General features: G+C 43.7%; 1 protein-coding gene across 3 annotated transcripts in view; it reads right to left on the reverse strand.

The window, feature by feature from the left end:
* The window catches only part of Oxsr1 (oxidative stress responsive kinase 1), a 91038-nt gene that overhangs the window by 20973 nt on the left and 56942 nt on the right, over window positions 1–13123 (reverse strand). For 2 of the 3 annotated variants that reach the window (XM_063265654.1, NM_001108194.1), the window contains exons 9-12: window positions 8352–8400; window positions 7563–7628; window positions 3042–3164; window positions 1083–1118 (exon numbers count right to left, since the gene is read on the reverse strand). In XM_063265654.1, the coding sequence (XP_063121724.1) occupies window positions 1083–1118; window positions 3042–3164; window positions 7563–7628; window positions 8352–8400 (274 nt within the window). Of the gene's footprint in view, window positions 1–1082; window positions 1119–3041; window positions 3165–7562; window positions 7629–8351; window positions 8401–12040; window positions 12133–13123 lie in introns of those variants that run through there. The other variant, XM_063265655.1, reaches the window with a different exon arrangement.

The following is a 13123-nucleotide window of genomic DNA, read 5'->3' on the forward strand; positions in this document are numbered from 1 at the left end:
TCTCCGTCCATAGGAAATCAACATTTGAATAATGCAAAGACAGCCTTTATTTACATAGTGCACAAAGGTTTTCCCAACAAGACAGGCTTCCTCTGTGTATCCCTGGCTATCATGGAATTCTCTCTGTAGACCTGAATGACCTCAAAATGAGAGTCTCCTGCCTCTGCCTCCCAATCTTTTAAGAGACTGGGGTGAAGAACAAGGTCTCCATGTATTCCAGGCTAACTCTGAGCCCATTATGCAGCCAAGAATGATCTTGAGCTTTTAACCCTGCCTGCCAAGAACTGGGTTACAGGAACATGCATCACACTTTCATGAAGCACTGGGGATGGAACTCAAGGCTTCTGCTATGCTGGAAAGCATTCTGACAGCGAAGCCATCACCTCAGCCCAGTGAGTTTTCACTGGCCAAAAGGACTGATGGGACTATGCATCATGCCAGGCCTTGGGAGGACAGTAATTCCAGATGTGCTAAGAGTGGGGAATGGGAACCTTGCAGTGGAAATGTGTCAACCACTCATATGTCCGTGGTTAAGATATACAATATAGGTCTGAGTACATAAATCATGTACTTAGTATCATGTAAACTGCATACTATGTCCACAGATTAAGAGCAAATGTAAGTTTTTAAATCAAACACCATGGGCTGGAGAGATGGCTCAGCGGTTAAGAGCACTGACTGCTCTTCCAGAGGTCCCGAGTTCAATTCCCAGCAACCACATGGTGGCTCACAGCCATCTGTAAATCAAACACCATACTCAAAAGAGAAGGTGCTACCAGAAGGAAATACATACAACACAACAGACCCGGAGCTCATATCCCTCTGAGAGTCAGAAGGAAGAACACTCACTCTACAGGCACTGTGGGATTTCCTATCACTTTCCACTTCAAGCAGACCAAACCCAAAAACAACTCAGCCAGCAAGGAAGCCCAATCCAAGTCTGGTTGGTATAAAGAATGCCTCATTAACGTCTGATCACACAGAGACACAGAGACAAAGGCAGACTGGCTGGACAAGCTTAGCACTGAAAACAAAATAAGATGTTTATTTTAATAAGAGCTTGATAGCCTCCAGTTACTTACCTCAGAATTTGACAATGAGTCTTTTACTCGGGGAGACTGAAAGAGACACAGAAAGAGAGATGCTTAGTAACTGAAACAGTAAGATGACTTGTGGTCAGTTTCAAGTAGTGAACTTCAAGAAACTGTAAGTAATACTGACTGAAAGTCACTCTGTTCCACTCTGATCCATAAAGTCACTGGACCTAAGTTTTCTGAGAAGAGGAAGCTGTTGTGGTGCCATTACAGTCTGTGTCCAGGCCGTCGACAGAAGCACATACTCTACTTACGGCATTACAAGTTAACAGCTATGCTCAGGCATGGCTCACGCATGCAACACAGCACTCAGGAGGCAGAGGCAAGCAGATCTCTCCAGCCTAGTCTACAAAGTGAGTTCTAGCCCAGCCAGGGCTACATAGTAAGACCCACACCCTTACCCAGCCACCCCTGCACCGATATCAAAGAGCATAGAATATAACAGCGCAAAACAAAAAGAAAATTGAACAAATTAATCAGTTTTATAAGCAAACATCCAGATGGCCTGAGTTCCCAAGAGGTAGAGGTCATCCCCCAAAACAAATTTCTTTTCACTGAGGACCATATTGTGTCCCTGTGATCAATTACAGAGGAAAGTGTAAGCCTGTAAGCTAGTTATCAACATATTTTCCAAGTCCCATTATAAATGTCCTCATAGCCATGTTTACTGCTATGCTATCTACAATGGCTACAGAAAATTGGATAAAATAAATGTGCTAAGTATACAATGGAATTTCATTCAGCCATAAGAAAATCAAAAGCATGGCATTTGCAGAAAAATCAGTAGAACTGGAAGTCATTAGGCTGAATGGAAAGCAGACCCTTCGTAAAGGACAAACACATACGTGGTGCCCACATAAACTTTCGTTTTTATCTGCATTTTCAGCGCGTCTAGGATGAGAGCTGTAAGAGCTGAGGAAGACATTTCCCAGGCAGGGGTGTGTTGGAAAGAATGGAATGCACAGGGCATGAAAACAGGAGATACTGGAAGGGAGGAAGGAGAACCAGAACACATGAGCTGAAGCCAAGGAAGGGGATGGAGCAAGAACATGACTGTGAATGAGACTGCAAGAACAAGGTGTGCACAGAAACGCAGAGCAAAACCCACTAGCTTGTACACTGTAAACTGATTTTAAATTTTTTCAAGATAAATATAAAACAAAAACTAAAATGAAAACAATCATATGGTGGAGCACAGCACAACTGTATATATGCATGAAGGAATTTAAGCCAGAGCACACAGAAAATAAGAACGTGTTTTTGTTTTAATCTAGTGCGAGGATGTGACACAGGACTGCTTCCGACTGTCCACAGCAGCTGACTAGGATTTATTTGCCTCGTGCTGTAGAAGGGGCTCGACTCTGCCAGCTGCAGATAGTTTCTGTGACTGTGTGGCATTTGGAATTTTGGGAACTTTTCAGAGGTATATAAATGACAGCACCGCCACGCCGGGGGTGCTGAGAGCAACATTTATTGGTTGCTCTTAGTCGGCTGTGGTTTGTAAGTCATGCACAAAGAAGAAACAAGTAGAAATTAGGTTCCTGACAGGGCAGATCAAACTTGCCCCACGGAACTTGACACCCCTAACCAGCAGGAAGTAGTCTAAGAACAAGGTGTCCTGTTTCAGACCCCTGACTTTATTCAGAGAAATCTTTCCTTTCCTCTTTTTTTACTGGTATTAGTGGGTTCAAAGGTGGAAGAAAGAAGTCACAGAGAGGCAAATGCCGGCTACACCTAGCCATTAGTGCCATCCAGTTGCTCTCCACATCAAGACACTTTTCCCCTCTAGACATGGCTATTTTAACATATCCTAAGTGACATCACATTGAGAGACTGATTGCTACACAGAATTAACTGGAAGATGCTGTCTATGGCACTTGTCTTCTCACTGTTTTAGCTCTTCAAGCTATAATAAGACTAGAGTCTACGCAGTCCTATGCAACTTACCCTGAGCTGAGAAATCGCAGCTTTCCCTTCCTCGCTCTCCTCATCAAACTCATCGTCGCTCCACTCCCAGCCTCCATCCTCTGTCTTATGGAGACGGCCGCTGGAGCCGGGCACTCTCCGGACCTAAACAAGAAGGCGTGTGGGTTATGGAAGTGCTTTGTACACACTGACCAGGAACCTCAATTCTATTTCCCATCCCTTCTATCACCTAAATAAAATAGTAACTAAATCATGTGTCTCTAAAACCTCACATCCTCCAACCCTCAATCTGCTCTGCCCAGGCTTTAACCACAACCCTCTTTACTCTGAACCCCAGTAATGTTGTATGTTAGGGCACAGGGGAAAATCCAACATCCACATGCAAAGACATTTAAAGGGGAGGCAAGAAGCTTTTTAGACTGTAGGCAAACCCCAAGGGAAAGCATCCATTCTTTTTTGAATGATTTTTTTCTCTTACTGTGTGGCTCTGCCTAGCCTGGAACTTGCACTCTAGACCAGGCTGTGACATTGACTGGCCTGCCTGTCTCCGGAGTGTCAGGATTAAAGAGGTGCACCAACATGCCAGCTTCAACTTTTTAATTCAAAATTATAAATTATACGTCACAGGGGTTCCAGAGTTCAGGAGCCAGGCAAGTGCAGGTGGGGGGTACATGCTAGCCAAAGTGGTCTGTGCCCTGTTCTTACAGGAGAGCAAAAGGACCAGGCACTCAAAGCCACCACTGGCAAAAAGTAGTTAAAAGGGCAGCCTGAGCTACATGAGACCCTGACTTAAAAACAAAAAACAAACAAACAAACAAACAAACAAAGAACCAAGCCCACCTTCTCCTTCCTAAGTTTAGCTTTCTTTGGAAAGTTATACCCTCCTCTCTACTGGGTATATAACTCATTGCTTGGTATTTGTGGGGTCTACTTAAAATTTTCCACAGTGGAAGATGAACATTCCACTATAATCTGTGTCCTATTCTCTTTTTAAAGTCTTGCTTAGTAATCCCCCTACATTCAGATATTCCACCACAGCCATATTCTTTGAGAAGCCTTAACAGAGCCAAAGGACACTTCCTGGGACCTCATATCTTTGTACTTCCTCCAGAACTGCACCGCACATTTATTAAAGCCAACTGTGTTTTCAAATTTTAATTCTTTTTTTTATCTTTATTAACTTTAATTCTTGTTTTAACTTTTTTTTTTTTAATTTCATGTATATAAGTACACTGTCGCTGTCTTCAGACTCACCAAAAGAGGGCATCGGATCCCATTACAGATGGCTGTGAGCCACCATGTGGTTGCTGGGAATTGAACTCGGGACCTCTGGAAGAACAGTCAGTGCTCTTAATCGCTGAGCCATACTCCAGCCCCAAATTTTAATTCTTAATGTGTACAAGTGTTTGCCTGAATGTTTATTTGTTTACCACTTGATGGAGGATACAGAGGTCAGAAGAGAATCTTGGATTCCCCTGGAACTGGGAGTAACAGACAGTCATGAGCCACCATGTGCATGCTGGAGACTGAACGAGGTCCTCAGAGAGAGCGGACAGTGCTGTCCACCGCTGCGCCATCTTCCCAGCCCCTAAAGCCAGATGTCCCACCTTCCCTCAATTCCATCTTAAACGGACTCGTGACATGGTTAGGAAAAGGGTCCAGCCCACAGAACTCGGGCTAGAACTGACCTGAAAACCTCCTCCAAGTCCGAGCTTTCATGGCACGAAAGGCACCAACCAAGCTTCTGAGGGAGGGAAGCAACCAAGAGTCCTACCCAGCTACAGCGCCAGGAGCCACAGCACGGCACGGCGCACACGCAGCACTGACCGCCACACTGTGGTGCCAGCGAGCAGCTCCAGGTGGACTTGAGGCCAGCTCAGCAAAATGGAAACTATGTCTGCTCTAGAAACCAGGACTAATGAGGCCAAGGGTCTTGAAGGGAAGCCTACAGCTGTGCTCTTACTAACGCAGCATAATCTCTAACTACCTTCCGAATAGCTGTCCTTTTACCCACAGACCGGTGCAGTCTCCACTCCGATTAAGGAACTCACTTGGCTAAGATGGAGACCACCACAGAGAACTACAGCCACTCAGAGTGTGAGGTGCAGACCTCGCAGACACAGCTCCGGCACCAAAGGCTCAGGAAACACTTCCAAGGGGGTCTGTGACCAACGCTCTTATCACTGTTCTATCTACTACTATGACGGTCTCTTTTTAAAGTAATAGTTTCACTGAGATACAATACTCCACACAATTTACACAAGGAGCGACGTTCACCTGACTGGTTTTTCCTATATGTAGAGTTGTGTGAGTGTTACTATGTTCAAACTGAGAGCACGCTGATCACCATTCTTCACATACATCACAGCCATCAGAGGTCACTGCCCGTTTCTCCCCAGCCTTCCTCAGTTCTGGGAAACTAGCCTACTGCGTGCGCTCTTGAACTCTCACACAGAATCAATAATATGTACTATTAACTCAGTTTAAGGGTTCATTCATGTTATACCATGGATTACAATAAATGCTCCTGAAATTCCTCCTGGAATATACACTATATACCATAAAATTATACTATATACATAAAATTCTTAATACATCTATTTTTAAAGTAAGCCGAAAATACGCTTGATCCACCTATCCTAGCAAGCACCAATGACAAGCCCCAAGGGACACCGGCTATGTGGCTGCCTAGGACCTGCCAGCCTCTCCAGGGAGCACGGAACCACACAGCTGGTTCAGGAAAAGTTTATGCTGTGGTGTTCGTCTCCGTCACTTCCTACTCTACCCCACTCTCCTTCTACCGTTTTAGAAGAGGTCTCACGATACTGCTCAGTCTGATCTCAAACTTCTGAGCTCAATTTTCAGCCTGCAGGTACTAAAATTAGAAGCATGTAGTGCTAACCTGGCAGCTGCTACCAAATGACTTATCTTCTCAAGGAATCATAATGGAGACACTGGAAAGTGGAGAAGACTCTGTAATTCATTAGCAAATCGTATTTCATATGTGGACACAGTACACGGCACAACTGCTCACAAACATCCCTGAGCTAGCCTCTCGCTTTCAGTCCTTTTGTTTCAGCCACCAACACACTACAGGCGTCTGGTTACAGGTATAAGCTACGAAGCGTGTGCTTCCTGAGATCAGAACTCACTGACCTTAGAGAAATCACAGTGCAGACACCAAACAACTTCGATTAGGACTGTGATTACAAGCATAGAGATTTTAAACTGCATTCAAATTATTTGCAACTGTTTACTGGGTACAAAGAACTGACCTAAGCCTACTGAGATGTGGTAAAGGAAGCTTTGTTCTAATACTGTACAGAAGTTGCCTGTGTTAGATGGCGCTAAGTTCTCAGAAAAGTAAGCAGAACACGATGGAGGAGAAGGCTGTGGGAAGGAGGCTTTGTAGGTCAGGTGGTCAGAGACTTAGGGGAAGGAAGCACTATAGGCCAGGTAGTCAGAGAAAACTCCTTTAGGAAGTGCTACACCAATGGCCTAAAGTGAGGTGGTACAATGCACAGAGTGTTCCCCAAGTAGCCAGCCATTCTGACCTTTCCATCCCCCAGACGTCAGATATCAGTCATCTGGGATGAACCGACTGTGCCCTAAGCCTGTGAGATTCAGCTAAGTGACAGCAGCTGATAAACACAAGGGGAAAGATGAGCAAGTGAAAATGGAAGGGACCTTTTTCTAGAAGGAAGAAAAGGCTAGCTACTCCAGAAGAAAATGAAGATCTCTCCAAAACCAGATGTGAGTGACGTATCTACAGAACGGCAAAGCTCTGAGGTGAAGGCAAGCTGAGGCTCTGTGTGACTGGTTGAGACTACAGACTCAGAATAGTTAACATACATTTGTTCCTTAGTAAGCAAAACCTCTGGATAATGGCAGAAATGCCAAAAAGTGAAATGTATGGGGAGTGGCTTCTAGCAGAACGGTCCTAACTTCCCAGGTCAGCCTTCCACTGTATCATAGGGAACAGAGGATACTGTCTTCCCCTCCAGTCTATCATCAACAGAAATCCGTGGGACAGCATTCCCTTCCCATTTGCTTAGGGGGATGAATGTCCCTTATGGGGAGAAGAGCAAGGAAAATGGGGCATTTTATCTTGGTGAAATGGCAAACAAGTATTTTTTTCCAAAGCAGAACTTTAATTAATGCATTCCTTATGCTCAAACTACAAACAACATTCTTAGAAACAGCACACATACAAAGTGCTTTGCTATAACATGTCTTGAGTTAGGAGGTAATAGGACTTACACCCCAAGCTGCAATTGCTATGCAAATTCTCCATCTCACTCTGGATGGCTGGAAATAGTGAGTCAACAGGGTTTGAACTGACTCACTACCTCCGTGCTGTGCCTGGAGACAGCAGAGTGATACCTAAGCACACAGCTGTGTATGTGCTGACTGGACATATCAACTGCTTCAAAGTGCTGAAAATATGAAAATAGATAATCCCCATTTCTATTTACAGAATAGCATCCAGTTTAAAAATGCAAAGTAAACAACTGAAGAAACTGAATCAAACACCCCACTTACCTTTTTAGATCTTTCAGAGATGGTAGGTGCTCTCTGTAGTATTTTTTCTTGAAGAAATTCTTTATTCTGGAAAAGAAAAGCCAGTTTCAGAAAGTCAGTTATCAGAACTTTTTATTGAACAAACATGTGACCCAGATGACAGTCACAGTTAGTATGTGGTAAGTAAAGTGTTCTGTAGGAGAAGAAGGGTTTCCACTGCAGAGGTTTTTATCCAGCACGTCCATTATTGTTCACTGACTCACCCTCAGTGTGTGCTAGGAACCGTTTCCCATGAAAAGCTCGCTCGCTTTCCTGTGCACTCTATGTCTACGTTAGGTCCGACATTGCCAAACATGCTAATGCATTAGGTTGGGATATGAGGCATTTGGTAGTTCAGCACTAAATCACATGGATACAGATGTGCATGTGTGTGTGCTACGGTCACATCCACCTTGTTTAAGATAAAATCTCTTGCTGAGACTTGAGGCCACCAGTTAGCCTACATCTTACCAACCAAGGAGCTCTAGGGACCCACGGGTCCACTCCCCCAGGTAGGGAAGTATAAGCCAAGTTTCCACTCCTGACTAATTCTGTGGACTCTAGGGATCCTATTTATGCCCTCATGCTTATGTGGAAAGCATTTCTCCCCAGCTCCCAACACAAGTTATCTTACTTACCCAAGACTACATATTTACTACCTGTAGTAATTTTATCTACCATCATGTCTCCAAATGTAATCATCGTAAAAACTGCAGCCATGATCACGGCGTGAGGAACAGAGGAACAGAGGAACGCCATATGAATGCCCACCTTTGCCTTCTGGAAAAACTTGTGCCTCAACAGTTCTGCTGCTGTTGGTCTAAAAGCAGAAAGGAAAGTTCTTAGTTTTCAAGCATATTGTGGATTTCCATCTTCGAAACTGAGAAACTGTTTACAGGAGAGCTAACTACAACCTCAGCACATTCCACATTCCTTCAACTGCTCAACATCAGCATCAGGTTGGTGCAGGACACTGGGGAGAGCAAAAGCTCCAAGAGAAACGTGCCAGGCTGTGGGACGCCCTCATTCCAGCCCTCGGGCAGAGGCAGAGGCAGAGGCAGGGGCAGGGGCAGGGGCAGGGGCAGGGGCAGGGACAGGGGCAGGGGCAGGGGCAGGGGCAGGGGCAGGTGAGTTTGTGAATTTGAGGCAAGCTTGATCTACAGAGTGAGTGTGAGGACAACCAGGGCTATACAGATGAACCCCTGGGGGTAAGGGGGGTAGAGAAAAGTGATTATGGAAATTATAGGATGTCTGGAGAGTTCATTAGTAAACTACTGCTTCCAGAAGAGAATCCTTAGGGACTCCCAATATTTGCTATTTAACAATATCATTTTAAGGAAGCCAGACAATAACTACCTAAAAGTTTTACCAAAGCATAGAAATGTATTTAAACTAGAAGAAAAACAATCAGAAAGTTGGTTGTTGTTACATAGCAGTCCAACAGGTTTAATTTTAAGGTAACTATGGATTCTTAGAGATGTCTCAATTTCTCTTTAAAGGAAAAAATTTTCAATTTTCCAAATTTAACCCAAATTAAGTTAAGCCCAGCCACGCATGATCTTGTTTGGGATAAATTCTTCATTATCAACTTTATAAGCTTTTAAAAGAGGCTAACTAATAATAAAGAATCTACTCTTCAGGGGCTGGGGATTTAGCTCAGTGGTAGAGCGCTTACCTAGGAAGCGCAAGGCCCTGGGTTCGGTCCCCAGCTCCGAAAAAAAAAAAGAACCAAAAAAAAAAAAAAAAAAAGAATCTACTCTTCAAAGACACACCTACTCTTACCACGTGCTTACTGTGGAATGCTTACACTGCTATTTCTCAGAAGCTAAAGAGGCGCAGGACACTGCTCAGGGCAGATGTGCAGAGGAGCTTGTACAAGCTCGGTAAGCATGTCCCTCTGACTGCAACCTCAGCCTCAACAGCGCCTCTTAAACACGGCGGTACCTCAGCCCGCCTGGGCGGTGTTTTCAATCCCTCACCAAAAGCATAGTATTTGAGACCAAGACTAGGTATTGGTAGTTCTTAAACCTTCCCAGGAAGTTCCAAGTAAACTTCAAGCGGGAGAACTAGTGCTTCCAAAGATTAATACAGATAGGAAATAAGTAAATAGCAAATGCCTTTAAACTGAAATTAAACAGTGACATTCTTATTTTTTAATTCGTTAAAGATTTCAATGGTGTGATGCCTTCTGTGCCCAAAACAGCATCTTACTATTCATTTCTTTGTTCTAGATCCATTTCCTTTTTTCTAAAGTAAAACTTGTGAAAGAGTAAAAGTCTAAATTATTACAAAAAAAGGATCTTCTTGAACAATACAGATGTGACCACCTGGAGAGCTCAGTCATTCTTTATTATTCTCTAGTTATTATTACTTTTGTTCTGGCCTTGCCACCCGCCCCCGCCGTGACAGTCAGGGTTAGGGTTCGGACACACTGAGGCTACACACAAGGAGTGCGCCAGGAGAAGGCCTGCGGTGCAACTTGGAACAGACAGTTTTTAACATGGGGATTCAAGAACTAGAAAGCCCATTCTATCTTCCCACTTTGTTGTTGTTGTTGTTATTACTATTAATTTATTTATTTTATTTCTTTAAGTCTCATGTATCCAAGGCTAGCCTCAAAGTTGGCTGAACAGCCACGGATGATCACTAACTTTCTCACCCTCCTAGTCCTACCCTAATGCTAGGCTGGCAGGCCTGTTATTTGAATATCACTTCTTCATTCTCACTAATCTCCTCGAGAAGTCTACACTCGTACATTTGTGTGACCTGTACAGGTTGAACATCCCATATTAGAGGTGACTTTGCACAAGGCTGGTTAAGCTCCAATCTGTTTCTTCCTTTATGAAGCAGAGAATGGAAAGTGCTGTTTTGGTGGATGCCTGTGAAGACTAAATGAGCCAGCACACGCGTTCATGCGCTCACAGAGTGTGTGCTCACATGTTCCCCCGGCACCTGCTAAGTTTGTTGTTTTCTTTCATTTCTTAATGGAGTTGTGCTTTGTGTTATGTGACCTTAAAATACTTAAACAATGCTTAATTCTCTCTATCTCTATGAATGAAAGTTGAAAAGAGTACACAATTCTTCCATAACCTTCACTAGCTCCATGAAGCTAACATTTTATGTAAGCAAATTACAGTCATCAAGAAGTAACCTAGTCATTAACACCAGTGTAATCTAAGTAGAAACCACAGATCTCATTCGTATTTCTTCCGTTCCCACAGGCCCTTCTGTCACAGCACCTGTGGCATCCCCTTCACATCTACTCTGAGTCCAGTTACTCTAACCGCTCATGCTTTTCAATTGTTTCCTTTGCTTGATACTTCTGACAAATACTGGTCGAGTATTCTGTAGCACACTCCTCAGCTTGGGGCTCTCTGGGGTGAAAAGCTTCACGAGGCAACGCGCCCTTCGTGCTTCACCGCTTCCAGAGCTTCATTAAGTCGTAACTTTGATCCTTTACTGGAGAAGGTGTCTACCAGGCCCCTTCACCGTCAAGTTCTTCTCCTTTTTCCCACTTTACTCAATCAGGAGCATATCACAGTCCAGCCTACACATTTCAACTGCGTCTTTCCATTCTAAGTCTTGCTTGACTCTTTGGTCAAGTCCTTTCCCATGGTTTTGATTTATGGTTTTAATAAATTTGAAAATTTATATACACTTTCGGGTACCGCTGCATTATCAATCTTCTTAAGGAACTAATGCTACTGAATGCCAACTCTAGTTCACCTTACACTGTCCCCATGTGTGCTGCAGCTTGAATGGCTGACAGTACCTTGAGTTGAGTGTGTTGGTCCCAGGAGCTATGGGACCTGGATTGGCAGGTGTTCGAATACATTTCTGTAGCTGCCTAACAGCATGCTTAAGCCCAGAGAGGTGCTGGGTATGCAGTTAGTGTGATCAATACAAATTCAGACTCTCAATCTGTAGGAAGTAAAGTCAAAACAATGAGAGTCTGTTCCTTCTTGGAAATGACAAGAAGGGAGTCTTCTTGTACTATACAGAGGCAGAAACTCATATGCATAAACTAAACAATTTATAAGAAAGGAGGACGATATTTTCCGATGGTCCTCTAAGTAGGGACTCAGCTGAAGATTTCTTCCAGGTGGACCCACAGTCCCAATTCCAAGAGTCACAGCATCAGAGTCAAAAACAACCTCGTTTTAGGACATTAGACTGAGCAGTGTTCTGCTGGTGGCCACTGGATGAGTCAGAGTTTCGTCTGTAACTTGTGTATTCTTCACTATTCCTGGCATCTAAGGATCTTTACATGGATGGATTCTTTACCTGTTACTTTCAGGGATTTGTAAAAAAAAAAAAGGAAAAGAAAAAGAAAAAGGAAAGTGTTCTTTTTGTCGCTCACTTGGCAGAAACAAAGGAATTCCCTATCAGTTTTAGCCACTGATGGAAACAGAAGAAATTCTAAAACCATGACCATGAACTTTGCTGCCTGTTTTCCTTACCCTTTCCAATATTTCCAACAGTAAATTCTGAAGCCCCATTACATATACTAGACACATGATCAAGGATGTCAAAGTCTTTTACTTTTGTCGACCTTTAGAGAAAACAAAATTAAACAACTTTTAGTACTAAGAAACTTAGCGGAATATACAGTCTTCCCATGGTATCCCAGGAGAATTGCTTCCAGGACCCCTTTGCCAACAGCAAAGCTCTGATGCTCAATCCCTTGTATTTAAGTGGAATGGTCTCTGTGTAGGACCCACACGGCCCTCCAGCACGCTACACCACATCCAGCCTGACTAGCGTAGCCGCCATTGTGCCAAGTGCACTGTGCCGCTCAGGGACTGAGGACCGAGGAAAAGCTGATGCTGCTGATGCTGAGGGAATGTGATCAGTTTGCTTTGGACCCACGGGCAAAGGATGGGCGGGTGAACCTGTAGCTGTGGAGGCGGTGGGTATGGGAAGCTGATGAAAACAGAGTTAAGAAGGGTGAAGATGCAGCCCCAAGCTACAGTCCATGATCTTCAGAGTCAAGTTCCACCTCGAGACTATGATGAGGTGACCTCAAAAATATAAGGCTCGACTCAGTAATCTCGCCTACAGTGTGGCTCAACACCACACACACCCTATTTAAGACCCTGCTGCTTACCACTCAGTGTCTAAAGCCAACGAGAAACTACTTGAAACTGTGATGACCAAAATCTTTCCTACATGGAAAATAAAATTATTTCATGGAAATATAAGTGTGTGGTTGTGCTCCTCTTGTTATTAAACTGTAAATGGCAGTTACACTTTTAAGTGAAGGTTGAAAAAAAGAAAAACTTGCCCATTAACATGGCATTTTACTAATACAGAATTCACAAATATAAATTCAGTTTTAAGAAATTAATCAAGAAATATCTGGGCAACTTAGGTCTATTATACACTTGTGAGTGCACGACATCAGCTCAGGCCCCTCCAGCTTGTGCAGTGGCCTTCCTGGCTGTCTCCAGCACTGGTGAGTCATTCATTTTAAGAATACACACATAATACTGTGTACATGACAAAGGTAACCCTTGGTGCGCCCACACACAGTTGTACGTATC

The sequence above is a fragment of the Rattus norvegicus genome, chromosome 8 (assembly GCF_036323735.1).
Source record: "Rattus norvegicus strain BN/NHsdMcwi chromosome 8, GRCr8, whole genome shotgun sequence".
In the NCBI taxonomy this organism is placed as follows: domain Eukaryota; kingdom Metazoa; phylum Chordata; class Mammalia; order Rodentia; family Muridae; genus Rattus; species Rattus norvegicus.